A 14,692-nucleotide genomic window follows, 5' to 3' on the forward strand; every position below is an offset into this window, starting at 1 on the left:
TTGGTTGTTTGATGGTACAACAGAAACCATTTTTAATGGTTTTGGTCTACACATTTTATTATTCATCTGATTTTCAAAGTAGTCCATGAAACAATAAGGCAGGGTGTGATATTTGTAAGGAGAGAAATATTATTAAGCTTTAACATTGTATTGAGGTATCAGTGCTGCAATACTAAATATCGTTAAATCTGCAATTTCATTATAAATGAGGAGAACAGAAAAGTAGCTGTAAGATTATATGGTAGAAATGAGAAAAGATTAATTATATTTTGATGCGGTATCTTCAGACTAAACAAAAGGAAAACCTGGAAGGACAGGTATATTTTTATGTATGAGGACTAATAAAAATGAGAATACTTGTAGCTTTTATGATAGAAATGGTGCAAAGTTTATAAATAATTATTTGTATATAATATTTACATAATATCGCTTCTACGTCCTTGGCCTGTTTTGGCTACTGATATGACTTGGAAGATGTGCTGTTTAAAATAGAGACTCATCATTGTGAAGAAAAATGAAAAATGCAAGAAATTCATTCTTTCTCTATAACCTCACATTATATAAAAGTGATAATTTTTTAGAAAAAAATGAGAGCACAGAGTGGTAAGAAAACATAGAATGTGTTTTTTCTTCTCTGCACAAAACTTCATAATGATTAAATTAACTGATAGCATAGAGATAGCGTTTAAGTGTTAATGGCTTTTTGGCTTACAGAGTGTTTATAAAGAGTAATAAGACAAAGCAATAATGTGGATAAAGGAAAATGGCTTTCTGAGCAGCAGAATAAAATATGTCAGAAAGACTTCATACTTAAAAATATATAATAAACTGTAAGCATAACCATCAGTAAATATAATCAATTACAGGAATAGAGTAACTTCATTACTTTCAGTTGGTGGGCAATAGACTGTTCTCTAAAAATGTAGGTTATTCAAATTTGGGGTTTTTTTGTTGTTTCTAAGTTGGAAGAGAATATTCTGATCTGTTAGTAGGTCCTAAAAGACTACCTGTTTAACCCTGTATTCCTGCTATTTTTGTCTAACCTTTAATAACCCTCAATCAGTTAAAATTGTTAGCTTTCAGATTTTTCAAGCATTTGAAGAAGATAGAACAGTATTCCTCACCCAGCCATAGATGGTTCTGTTGCATTTATGCCTTAGCTGAATAAAAAAGGATGCTGATGCTTTCTTTGCTCAAAAAGGATTATTCGCTGCGTCAAATTCATACTCCATCCTTTGTGCCTAGAAAAATGAGAATTGTGCTGCTTTTGCGTGTTGGTTCTTTCTTCTTTTCTAGTGTTAATATTTTATTTTACTTTTGGAGATCAGTTGTGTAGCTGTCTATTTGAGAAATCTGTTGGCGTCCTATAGCTTCTGAAAGCAAAACTGATCTCTTTCTGGACTTAATCCAAAGCAAAGACGGTTATTTTGAAATGAAACTGCATGAAATAAACTTTTAAGTAAAAAGTGATATAGAAGTTCTTTATTCCTGTGGGGTATCGTGAAATCTATCAGTTTGGTACTCCGAATATACTTCTAAATATTACTTTCTATTTCTGTTTTGCCTTGAAGACAAAGTCTTATGAGTCTGCCATCAGGATCACAGGTGCAAAAGATTTATAATTCTTGACCTTTTTATTTGCTCCCACTCTCCCAGGTCTTTTTTCTCCTTTTTAATATAAATATATACTTATTTTCTTGTTTTTCTTCTTCTCTGTGACTTTTTATTCTGAAAAAAACAGAACAAGAACAGTATAAGGAGCAAGATGGTATAGATGGTATAGAGGATAAGGAAATGAAGAATGGGGAATTTTGATTGTTCTGGGGGACAGAAGATAAATATGAGGAAGGCAGAAAAGAGCAGGCCTGTCTGGTACGTTACAGTCCCTGTTTGTCTAACAGCAGAGTTGGGCGCTGCAGTCTTTGGAGTTCTTGAAAGGTCGGTGGTGAGCGGAGTCTCAGAGGCCCCTCACTGCTACCCACTGTGGCCCTGTGGTCTCTCTGGCTGAAGCACTTTTTTTTTCTTTATGTATATATATTCTACTAGTAGTGAAAACATGATGCTTGGGAGGATTAAAGCTGGTGCATATCACTTCATCTTCAGAGGCCCTTGCTAAGTGAAGGAATGAAAGGAAAGGAGCAAAAATCTGCTAGGTCACTTTGATAAATTAGACCGGATTACTTAAAGCCTGGTTTACTGCTGTCTTTATTTGGATAGTGATGAGATGTTGGATACAGCTCTCTTCCTTTTTAACTCTTACAGTGCTGAAGAGGTAAAACAGTGCTAGTAGTGGTGATGTTTGTTGGCTTTTAGGTTGACCTAGGAATGCAGCAGGGAGTTGGCCTTCAGGTAGCTGAAAAAACTGGGTAACCAGGCCTGGGGCTTTGCGATGTTTCATCAGTGATGACTCCTGATGATAACTGCAGATAAAGTTTGTATATAGCAGCTTCATAGCCATTTTGGGTAGAACTCTGTTTGAAGGGATGGATGGGTGGATACAATATAAATTAAGTAAAAATAAAGATTTTTACATACCATATAAAACATTTACAATTGATGATACATGATAAAAGGCAGAAAAGTATTCATGTTTTCTGATGCATCTTACCCACCTAGAGTGTGTTTATTTCCTGAAATAATACAAGTTGAATTTTTAGTCTTTTCTGACTAGTCCAGAAACATTTAAACTTAATCCTTAGCAGAGTTTGAAGATAAGTGTCTTTAGTTCATCAACTGTAGAACCATGAGAGATGGGAATGTCACTTTCTCTCTGTGAATTCTTCTGCTGTATTATTTCATAGACATTTATCTTTTCCAATATTCCCGCTGTTTTATCATATTGCTTCTCATTGGGAATAGGAGCCGAGGAGGCATGTTCTCTGGTCATTGTAGAAGGCCTCACTTAAGCTGCTGTGTTATGATATGATAGTTATTTATCATGCCTGGTAGGCAGCCTGAGCACAGTTTCTCTATCGTTACACCTGCAGTTTGGTTTGGTTTGGTTTTGACAACCATGCTTCAGCTCGCGGTTGTGCACACAATTTTCTTCCCATTTTCCTTTATTCAAGACAGAAGAGAGCAGCATTTGTTGAGTGTGATGTGTTTTCTGAAGCTGCGTACCAGAGAACTCCCAGGAGACTCCAGTTAAAAGGGGTACAAAAGCTTCTGTCACAATAGGGTTTCCCACTGTGGGTTGTAATTGTTTGGGGCTAAAGTAGCTTTAAAAACATTTTTTTAAATGACGGTTAAATTTCATGAAATAAATATTGTGTGCCCTATAAAAGTATGAGGTCGTGTTTCTGGAACCAACATACCTTAATTACTTGGTGTAGGCTACCGTGGGATGAAAACACAGAATGAGTTGCAAAAACCTCTGATTATAGAACAGTATTAAACTTATACTTCTGTTACGTGTGGACAATATTATAATATTTTTTAAAAAAAACAAACAGATTTGTGTTGCTGAATAGGAACACCAGGTCTTGTAAAAGCAAGTGTTGAGGCCTGAAGGTGCTGTTGAATACTGCGCAGCTGTCCTGCATGTGTCCTTTTCTCTTTTCTTCCACCTGGAAGTGATTCAGAAAGATTGATCCCATGTTTTTCAGAAATGTTCATTTGTGGACAGGTGGGTTAAAGTTTTGGTGATGACCCAGAGGGGAAAAAGAAAGCAAACAAACAAAACCCTTCACAGAAACACAAAAAAACCCCATAGCTGGATTTGTGTTTACTGATTTGTGGCAGCAGTGTGTTAGCTGTTGAATGTTAAGATATCTTCAGACTTGCTGCAATGTGTAGAATAAGCAGAGTTGAGGGGGGTGGTTTTCCTCATGAAGGGCAATACAGAAACATCAAACTAAAAACCAGGCTATTTACAGCAAGCCTTATACGGAAGCAAATGTATTGCATGCAAATACTAAATACACATCAAAGAGACTGTATTATATATATAATCAAGCCCTGTAAAAAACATTGGAAAATGTCCTCCTCTTTTATGAAATTGTTTTAATAATACACCTTCAGTAACAATGTTTTGTTTTGTTTTGTTTTTCTTTTTGAGTAGGTAATGGTTGTACATGAATTGCAAGCTGGTCTCTAGTGGGGACTCTGTGGGAGGATGAACACGGAGGAGCTGGAGCTACTGACTGATTCCAAATATCGAAACTATGTAGCAGCAGTTGACAAAGCACTGAAGAACTTCGAATATTCCAGCGAATGGGCAGATTTAATATCGGCACTTGGAAAGCTAAACAAGGTATGCCTATTGGGTGCTTTTGAAAAAAATTCAGGAATTGGGAACATTGCATTTAAAGACTGGAGTACTGGTGTAGTAATACAGAAAGGTAAGGTTCTAGCAGTCTAATATACTTGGAAAGATTGGAAAATCTAATATACTTGGATCTGTAGAGGGAACTGAAAAATCAGAAACAAATGTCTTAAAGACTTCCAGTAGAACCCATTGTAATCATAAGGGGGAAAATTCTTTTAATTTTTAGTGCAAATAAATGCAACTTCTTTTTTTTTCTTCCAATTACTAACATTTATTTTTAATCTCATTGGTTTAATTTTTTTTTTTTGAGATAATATGAAAAGAAGGAATCAGTATAAATATCAGCAAGATTTTTATATAAAGTATGGGTTATAGAATGAGGCTCAAAACATTGACTGAGCAGAGATTTTTAACATTCTAATTAGTGTTACCACTAAATATGTGAAATGTGTAATCTCATCATGATCTTTAATAGCATTTTACAAATACAGGTCCTGATATCCATAAGAATCCTGTTCTCATCAATTTTGTTTGTTTCTAGGGATCTCTGGTCAGGGTCATAATTTGATTTACATACACACATTTTACCAATGTGAAGCTCTACAGAAACTGGAACAGAAAATGACAGGGCTGATTCACATTCTGCCATTTAAATGTGGAAAATCAGGAGCGATAGTATTGTTGGCAGTGTTTCTGGGACAGTTTCTTTGTACAAATTGCCAGATTCTTTCTTTTTTTTTTTTTTTTTTGATCGTGACAATTCTTACAGCATGTGTGTATAAAGAAAAGGATATGCTATTCAGAAATAAAAATCTAAAGATTTAAATGCAATTCTGTGTTCCAGTTCTGAAGCAATTATGCAATTTCAGGCAGTTGTAAAGTTTTGTATGCTGTCTCACAGTTTCTTACACTGCAGACAGAGTTGTGTTTGGGATAACTGTAATAGTGATCTTTGAGCTACTGGGAATTCATTTTTGGCACCTGGAGATAGTAATTTTTGTCCTGACATATTGTAGCATGATTATGGCATAAAAGTACTAATAAAATGAAATGACAAACTGTTAAGTGAGGAGCCCATTGCAAGTGAAGTTTTTAAATACCTTGACAATTTCAGCTGTGTCAGCCGTACAAGTGAAAGGCATTGCAAACAAAAAGCTCCACGGTACACTTTACACCTTTTTGTTGTGCTGTCTTTGTGACTTAGGTGCATGTTGTAACTTACTGACCATGTTTGGGAACACACTTATAAAATACACATTTAACATTTAACTCATTTGTTTTGTGTTTTTCTTAATGTGTTGATTCTTTTTTTTTTTTTTTTTTTTAACCAGGTACTCCAGAACAATGCGAAGTACCAGGTAGTACCCAAAAAGCTGACCATAGGCAAGCGCTTGGCACAATGCCTTCATCCTGCTTTGCCGGGTGGAGTTCATCGGAAGGCACTTGAAACATATGAGATCATCTTCAAAATTATTGGGCCCAAACGTTTGGCGAAAGATCTTTTCCTATACAGGTAAAAGTAGTTTAAACAACTCCATTCCAAACACATAGTTGGGGTGCTTTTGGCTTTCTGCACTTTATATAACAATATTGCTTAGTTACACTGCAAGAACCAAGTGTTTTCTTTCCCTCATGTTCCTGGCTCTGGTTTGATACTCTTTCTCTGAATGTTGTATATCAGAAGATATGCAGATCACCAAAATTTTTCTTAGAACAAATTCTCTACTACTAGGAAACCTGGAATTTATTATTTTTTCATTGCAATAAACAGTTTTGTGCATGCATGTACAATAATTGTACTACTAACACTTATTTCAATATATTTGCATTACATGTTTCTATTGTGATTTAAATGTTATTGGAAAAGAGTTTGAGTATCATTTGTCTCAAGAAACTTTCTCTTCTAAGCAATCTAAGCAACAAAATAAAAAGCTTAATCGTATGTTTGGCTGGAAAGGTGGGCAAGTACAATTTTTCCTGACTTTGGAATTGATGGTCATGAAAAGAAATAATAATCTAGAGAAGAAAATGTGGTGAAAATATTTTGATTCCTAAATCTCTAATAGGTTTCTAGGTGGGTGGGGGAGGGGAAGATTTTAGGCTATTATGCAAGGCATAAAGGGGTGTTTGTGTGTAGATTTTTATATATGTGTATGTACACATGCATGCACACACAGAGTTGCATATTGTTCTTAATCTTTACTTAGCCCTAGAGATTAACATTTCATCAGTTTGAGAAATAGTAGAATAAAACAGAATTCCAATTCGGTAGCTAAGGTGCGTATTAATGCCTGGAAACAAACTGTATACGTTAAATTCAACTATTCTGTCTTGCCGTGGCAAAACATTTACAGTTAAGTCCTTGGGAGTTTCTTCTTCCAGTTCTGTTTTTGAGTATGCTTTAAAAGATTCTGTGAACTCGTAGCCCATGTTGTTTGCTTGTGCACCAATTCAGTAGCTGCAGTATCTGGTTAACAGTAAGTCTGAGCATAGTGAAAAATGTTACGTCGTGTAATGTTACTAAAGGCATTGTTGTAGATGCTTGGGGGAAGACGAAGACATTTGCATAATGGCATTATCAAAGATTCCAGTATTTTTAATAAAGGCGGAATGAGCATTTCTAAATATCAAATCTTGAAGGATGAGTAGTAGCATTACAAAGAAGGACTGTGGGGTATCGTGTTAGTTATTGAACAAAAGGCTTTTTTTTCCAGAAAAATGACTTGACAATGGCAACACAGTCTTCTAGACAGATAAAAGAAAAATAATTTTTACAAATACTATTGTACTTTGATAAGACTTTTTTCTGTGATGTGGATAGCACCATGTTAACAAATATTTTTTTTTTTTTTAATAGCAGGTATGCAGGTGTATATTTTAAGAACATTGTTTCAAACTTACCTTTTTTACTGTTCATGCATTTTCTCTGTGTATCACGGGTATTCTAAGCTGAGTCCTCAGTGCAAATAGCAGTTGTGTTCACATATCTTTCATTATTGGTACTATTTGTAATAGTTTGTGCTAGTTAATAACAAAAGCAAAAATGTTCTTAGTATTTAGGAAAACTCTCCTTTACTTAGCTGATCACATTTGTAACTTTCATGAACTTGCTTTTAGTTTCATAGTAACCTCAAAAACATACTTCTATGTTTTTTTTAGTCTTTTAAATGGTCCATCATAAACAATAGGTTTATTGTTGGGTTGAGAATATGTTTTCAAATAGAATTTCTGAAGTAAATAGATGCTTTGCTGCTACTGGTCATAGAATTTTGCACTGACACACACCACCATGCTCTAAGATAAAACCCTGCTATTTATGACTATACTGAACATGTCCGTTACAGTCTTTTATGATATAACTGAAACTGTCTCACATGAGCAGCTTCCTAAAAAAAAGGTATACTTTATTGTTCACAGTTCTGGGCTCTTTCCACTTCTTGCCAATGCTGCTATGTCTGTCAAGCCAACGTTATTGAGTCTGTATGAGATTTATTACCTCCCTTTGGGGAAAACATTGAAACCAGGTCTGCAAGGGCTGTTAACTGGGATACTGCCTGGTTTAGAGGAGGGATCAGAGTATTATGAAAGGTAAGGATAGATGTGTTTGTAAGTTAATACGACTGAATTTTTTGTTGCAACTTTTCATTAAACATTTTTGTGGTTTTTTTTTTCTTAAAGATGTATGGTATTCAATTTCATCTAGCCATGTTAAGTGCAACTGAACATCATGATGGAAGATTTCTAACATTAATTATGATAAATTAACTATTATTTTTCCTAACATTCAAAGGGAATTGAAATTATGTAGTCCAAGTATTGTGTTTATATTATGGATTGAGATATGTAATATTTAGGAATTTTCTGCTTGTTTCGTTTCAGTGGGTGTCCTCCTAAATGTTTGTGATGCTAGTCCTGATCTAAAATAGATATCTCAGTTGAATTAAAGATACACAAATCAGGCTTCCATCATTAAGATTCAGTAATAAAAATATCTAAGCTATCATTAACCCACCTATGTAAGAGCCACCTATCTGTATAGGTTAATAGTATGATTCCAGCAGTCTGGCGTGGGAGGTAGCATCTCTTCACATCTAGCACCCTAAGCTTGTCTGAGGTACTGAGGTTGAATCTTGACACTTTGAAGAATGAAGTTAGGCTCCAAAGCTTTGAGTTTTTGAAGCTGTTTATGCACTTACATATTCTTGGTATTTCTTGATATTTCAAACTCTGAAAGATTGATTTTTCACAACTTGCTTGAAAAGCATTTTGATCCTGTCTCTCCCCATTTCTGTATAGATACATATATATACTGTAGTTGGCATGCCTACAACAGTGGACAAGGACTACTGCCTTGCTGTATGCTTTCCATCCTTTCCCAAAAGCTGCTCAGCTTGCCTTCATGGGTCTGCTACAGTGTGTGGAGGTGCTGCCACATGAGTGGGGAGAAATGACAGCAGTGGTCAAACCATTGTTATGCTGCTGTTATGCCCTGTTATTGCCAGAAGTGCTCAGTGTAAAGAATGAGAGGCTACAGGGCTGTCTGCTTCATTCTTTTCTTCAGTAGCCATGCTTCCCTGCTGTCTCTCTGCAGCCTCTATCTGCAGCAAAAGTTGACTTTCAGTAGCAGATGAGAAAGTTATTTGGCACCTTGACCTGTGCTGAATACATAAGGAGAAGCTGTGGACAGGCAGAAGCGTTTTGCAAGGCAGGTTGTCCCACAGGATTGCTAGTTAGATCACTTTGCTCAGGCTACATTATAGTTTGGTATGTAATCAGGACTCCTTTTAGCCTTTCAAAAGAAAGTGTCTTTTCTGTAATTTTTATTTTTAAGGTATTGGGCGGAGGGATTGTTTGCAATGCACAAACTAATTCAATGGACTTGGTTTTCTTCTGCAGAACAAACACGCTGCTGGAGAAGGTTGCCTCAGCTGTGGATCAGTCAGCATTCTACAGTGCTCTCTGGGGTAGTCTTCTCACCAGCCCTGCAGTTCGATTGCCTGGAATCACTTATGTCCTCTCCCATTTGAACAGGAAGCTTTCAATGGAAGATCAACTCTATATAATTGGCAGTGACATTGAATTAATGGTAACGTTTTATTAAAACAATGAAGAGACATTGGTGTTAGACTTATTTATGTAATTAATATGGTTCTAGGGGCTTTTAAATGTCTTCTATATCTATAAACATAGCTTTTGATGAAATAAAAATACACATTTATTTAGCATGGCTCCAGTTAAACTGATACTTTTGTGCATGATGAAAGTGTTGCAAAGCTGAGTTAATGTTTCAGAACTACTTGTGTCAAATGGAGGGCAAATTTAATTCAAAACCCACTTCAGTTAAAAATGATTGTGTTTTGTTGTATTTTTTGAAAAATATATAGTGAATTATTTTGTCTTTTAAATTAAATATATCCATTCATGTCATGAAAAGGTAAAAGCTTATGCTTGTATAGCTCAGGGAAGCTATGCTGATTATATTTTCCTTACTGATGAAATAATTTTTTATTTTCTTGTTTTATCTTGTTTCATTATTTAAAATTTTAAAGTAACTTTGACTTCCTACACATCACTGTATTTGTAAGCAAATGTTCCTATTCTGTGAGCGCTTCAGTTATAGCTACCAACTTAAAATAATACAGCAAATAAATCTTTTTGTACCTGCCCTTACTTCAGGTGGAAGCAGTAAGCACATCAGTGCAAGATTCCAGTGTGTTAGTACAGAGGAGCACTTTGGACCTTATCCTTTTTTGTTTTCCTTTCCACATGAGCCAGGTAGGTTATTAGTATAAAAACACTAATTTGAAAACTCCTAAATGTATTCCATTTCTTAGTCAATAGCAGGCTTAGTTAATCTTTGTTCATGATTTCCTCCAAGTTTGAATAGAGCCATCTGTAACGGTTTCTCTCATAGGTCTGGCTATTCTCATGTCATGATCTTTGCCCATGTGCTTTTTAACTTGATATTTCTGTATACACAAAACTAATGTAAAATATGATGTTTAGGTTATACATAAGCTTTTAATTGGCTCTGATTTGATTAAAAAACAAATGATCTGTTCACGTGCCAGTTCCCACTTCTCAGTGTTCAAAAAGCAGTGAAAGTTAATTCTCTTAGCAGAGCGTAAATGATTCAGAACATTAGAGAATTTTAAATGATTAGTGGTTTTGAGTGAGTAGTCAGCCCCAGTCATAGTGGATGACAGACCTACAACTTCTAGGTCATTTTTCTTCTACTCCTGAAGGAAAATTATATGCATACATCTTGATTCTCACCTTTGTTAGAAATTATGGAAAAACTGAACTTTCCTGTAAAAAGAACTGTTATTTTTGCTTGTGAAGTGGTTTGTTCACATCTAGGGTTATTTGAAGTGTCTCTGTTGAGGTGTTAAGATGCTGAAATTATCAATGCAGCTTTCTGTGGGTTTTTTTGTGGGTTTTTTTTTTTTGAGTATTAACACTTACACAAATCTTTAAAACAGTAACAGATGAAATTTATTTAAAGTTTATTCATCTGATTTTTTTTTTTTAGCTGCATTTTAGCTGAATTTTCTTCCAAGGCTTCTGCCTAAATACTTTCTAACAAAAATGAGCTGTTAATTGAGTTAAGCATTTTTGCTGTTCATAAAGGAAACACACAATTACAACATGTCTGTTCCAAGTAATAAATGTGTTCTGGTTTCCTAAGAGCAAGAATATGTGCTCTTAAGCTATTCTGAATTCAGAAATGTTGGAACATTACATTAACTACTTCTTTTAGTGTACATTAAGCTGTTAGCATAAAATAAGAATTAATTTTCATAGTTAATTCAAGTAATATTCCTGATTTTTCAGGCAACACGTCCAGACATGATCAGAATTTTGTCAGCAGCGCTCCATGTAGTACTGCGCAGAGATATGTCACTCAACAGAAGGCTTTATGCATGGCTTCTAGGTAGGTTTGTGCTTTGTTTGATTGTTGTCTAAAAGTGGAGGAAGGCTCATATGTTCATTGACAGTGTTTTGCCATAATATGGGAAGAGACTCTTGGAAAAATGAAATGCTTGGGGTTTGGTTTTTTTTTTTCATCATAAGGGGAAAAAAAACCCCTCTCTCTATCTCTCTCTGTCTCTTTCTCTCTCCGGACATAAACAATTAAGAATGTCATGCTGGAACTCCTTCCTGTTATATTAATTATTTATGCATTTTTCAATAGCAGCAAGTATGGGCCACAGTCAGGGGTGGAGCCTGTTGCATGAGGCCTGCACAAACAGTCGTTGCAAGGCAATCTTTGTCTCTCTAGAAACGTAAAATGGTAAATATAGAGAATAGGTGTTACAGAGTATAAATGACATTGGAAGCATAATGGGATAGAAGGGATGAAAATAAAACACTCTTGAAATATGTTGATATTATATTGATGAAGGTTTGATTATGCAAGCCTTAACTTTAAGTTTCAGGAAATATTTGTATAGTTGAATTAACAAATCTCCGATCACTTTTTATGTCCCCTATGTCGTTAAAATCACAAAATCACAGTACAGCTGAGGTTGGAAGGGACCTCTGGAGATCATCTAGTCCAACCCCTCTATTCAAGCAGGGTCACCTAGAGCATGTTGAACAGGATCCCATCCAGGCAGATTACTTAAACCCCTTTCTGGGGTGAAAAATGCCTGTGTGACAGGACACACTGTCGCTATTCTGCCGTTTGGTTAGAAGTAAAATAAAACTCTTTTAGTCTTTTATAGTCAACCAACCTCTACTCAGAAGAGAGTAGTAGAGAATAGAAGCTATTTAGAAGACTCTAAGTATCTACATGGAGGATGAGAGTAGTAGAGAATAGTTACTTTTATTCAACCTTTGGTGGGTGTTTTTTTGTTTTTTTGGGTTTTTTTTAAGCAAATGAAATCTGTGATCATATCCAGCTGGTCTGTTACTCTTCTGAATAACTTCCAGCCATGCCTGAGAGAGTGAAGTCAGAATCTCAGACATGGGAGTTCCTAACAGTGTCATAAAAACACAAAGTGGTTTCTGTACCTGAGGAGAAGACTGTTCTAAGCTCAGCTGTTACCTATTTTGTGTGGCCTCCCAGCTCACCAGCAAATACATGTCTTCCCAGGCTACCCAGAACCCTTTCCAACAGGCATCATGTTTTGCCCAGCTGATAGTTAAGACATTGGAGGCAGGTAGCTGTGGGTGATGGGGGAGAGAGGAAGTGAGGAGTCAGGGAATGTGAGAGAGAACTGAAAGTACCAAGGGAGGAATAAAGTCAGCAGCAATGTTTTGGATAAGGGAATTGGAGTTGTTGCTGTAGAAGTTGCAGGAATTTGATGGATAAATGTGGAAAAAAAGCCAGGCTTGTTTAGTTTTGCTGTTCTTGGAATGATGTGGGGGTTTTGTTTTTAATACTGCATATTAAACTCACATTACTTCTTGCCAAATGAATGTAATTCATAAAATGACTAAAAATGTCTACTTCAGCTAAAAGCTTTCCATACCTTTATCATTGCTCAAGACATTGAATTGTAAATTACTTATCTTTTAAAGAAAGACAATGACATGCACTGTCATGTTACCTACATTTTCCAATTTAAGGCTATAATTTCCAGGTTAAACACTACACTGAGATTTCATCTTAATATCTTTGGGGGATTAGATATATCTTTTGCTGTCATTGAAACAGATATTTTATATAATTAAAATATAATGCTGCTTTTTTTTAATTGTGGAAGCTTCTTTTACAGCTATTTTGTGAGCAAAGTCTCCACTTAAAGATAATGGAATTTCAGGAAATAATTTCACATGATGAGTCCTGGTCCTATTTTGTGAACAGCTAATGCTTCCATTTTCTGTTTAATTGGTCAGACTTTCAGGCTGTGTACACATATATGTGTGTGTGTGTGTGTATATATGTGCTGCTTTTACATTACTATGATATTCTACTTGTAAATATAAAATATGGGGGAGTTAGTTATGTTGTAAGACTCTCTGAAGTCTGATTTTATGTACAGTATTATTTAATTCTGGTTTTAGCTATTCCTTCTTACCATTTTATAGCTGGGAACAGTCTTATTAACATTCTGTAGGCAAAAAAATCACATTACATCTCTTTGAAAACAAGTTAGCTTTTAGCTATAGTTAATAATGATTGTTTTAAGTTGCAGCTAAATGGCTTTCCTTCTATTTTTGTCACTTCAGGACAGAAACTGTGGAAAACAGTACTGTGGAACTGTGTGACTAGCTTCTTGTTTCTCTAAGCTTTTCTAGAGTAAAAATTTCACTTGCTAAAAGAAAAGATACAAACGAAACAAAGGTCTATCTCCTTCGTGTAATTTTGAATAATAAAGTTGCTTTTTGTGGAACATGAATGCTTACTGAGTGACTGATATTCTTCCTGTTGAAGTGTCTTATTTTAGTTGTGTTGGTGCATTTTTTTGGTAATCATCTGTTTACATTTAAAATACTGAACTTTGTTCTCATTTATATAAAAAAATATTGATATTGAAGTATTTTTATGGAACACAATTTTTTGACGATACCCTAGGACTATGTAGTTCATACTGTGTTTTTGAAGACTTTTTTCTTTGGACCGAAAAAAAAAAAAATCTGGTTAGTAGTGTTGCATAAAAACTAAGCTATCTAAATCTGTGTGCGAACTGCTTGCATGAAAATGATATCAGTTAGTTTCCTGTATTAAACTCTATAAAATCATCTTTCTCTTGCCAACATTACTTGGACTTCAACTTGGTAAGTTATCAGTGCTAGTGTGTTGATTTGCAGTTTAAAGAAATTGGCAAAAAAATCTATTAAGAGATGAATATTTATATGCCTTGTCTTTTGTTTGCTTGAAGGTTTTGATAACAATGGTGCCCTTATAGGACCTAGAAGTACAAGGCACAGCAATCCTGAGGAGCATGCCACTTACTATTTCAACACATTTTCTAAGGAAATGTTAGTCCAGGTAATTCTACGATGTTTTATTCTAGTATATATCATCGTAAATAATATCGATCAAAGTTGCTGTTTCTTTATCCTTTAACTTGCCATTTCAATGTGACTGTGTAATTTCTATCTTCTTGTGATATTTGTCCTACTCTTCTAATACTTTCTCAATGAAAAGCATAGTGAGAGACATGGGATCATATGTTTCTTTAGAATAACAGTATGGTCAGGACAAACATTAGACTTCTGTCTCTCCATTTCCACAGTAAATGTAGCATACATAGAAGATATTTGATTATGAGTCCAGCACAATGTAGCCTGTTCTTTCACAAAACAGTTGGAGAAGTTCTCTTCTACTTTTGTAGATATGGAAAACTCCCCTGTGTTTTGGGAATCCAAAAAATTTGATCAGATAGTTTCTACCCAGCAGGCTTGAATAAGAAAGGTCTTCCTCACCTCTGGGCAATGGAATGTTCTTTCCTCTGTCCATTGTCTGGCAGGGAT

At 35.2% G+C, this 14,692-nt stretch overlaps 1 protein-coding gene across 6 annotated transcripts in view; it reads left to right on the forward strand.

Moving 5' to 3' along the window:
* The window catches only part of DOP1A (DOP1 leucine zipper like protein A), a 76,034-nt gene that overhangs the window by 7,970 nt on the left and 53,372 nt on the right, over positions 1–14,692 (forward strand). For all 6 annotated transcript variants that reach the window (XR_010388272.1, XR_010388273.1, XR_010388274.1 and 3 more), the window contains exons 2-8: positions 4,061–4,252; positions 5,599–5,780; positions 7,685–7,855; positions 9,164–9,353; positions 9,944–10,042; positions 11,102–11,201; positions 14,098–14,207. Coding sequence is in view for 3 of the 6 variants with exons in the window: in XM_064508714.1 (XP_064364784.1) it covers positions 4,115–4,252; positions 5,599–5,780; positions 7,685–7,855; positions 9,164–9,353; positions 9,944–10,042; positions 11,102–11,201; positions 14,098–14,207 (990 nt within the window). In the remaining 3 variants the exon portion in view is untranslated. The remainder of the gene's footprint in view (positions 1–4,060; positions 4,253–5,598; positions 5,781–7,684; positions 7,856–9,163; positions 9,354–9,943; positions 10,043–11,101; positions 11,202–14,097; positions 14,208–14,692) is intronic.

Source organism: Dromaius novaehollandiae, chromosome 3 (assembly GCF_036370855.1).
Source record: "Dromaius novaehollandiae isolate bDroNov1 chromosome 3, bDroNov1.hap1, whole genome shotgun sequence".
NCBI lineage: Eukaryota > Metazoa > Chordata > Aves > Casuariiformes > Dromaiidae > Dromaius > Dromaius novaehollandiae.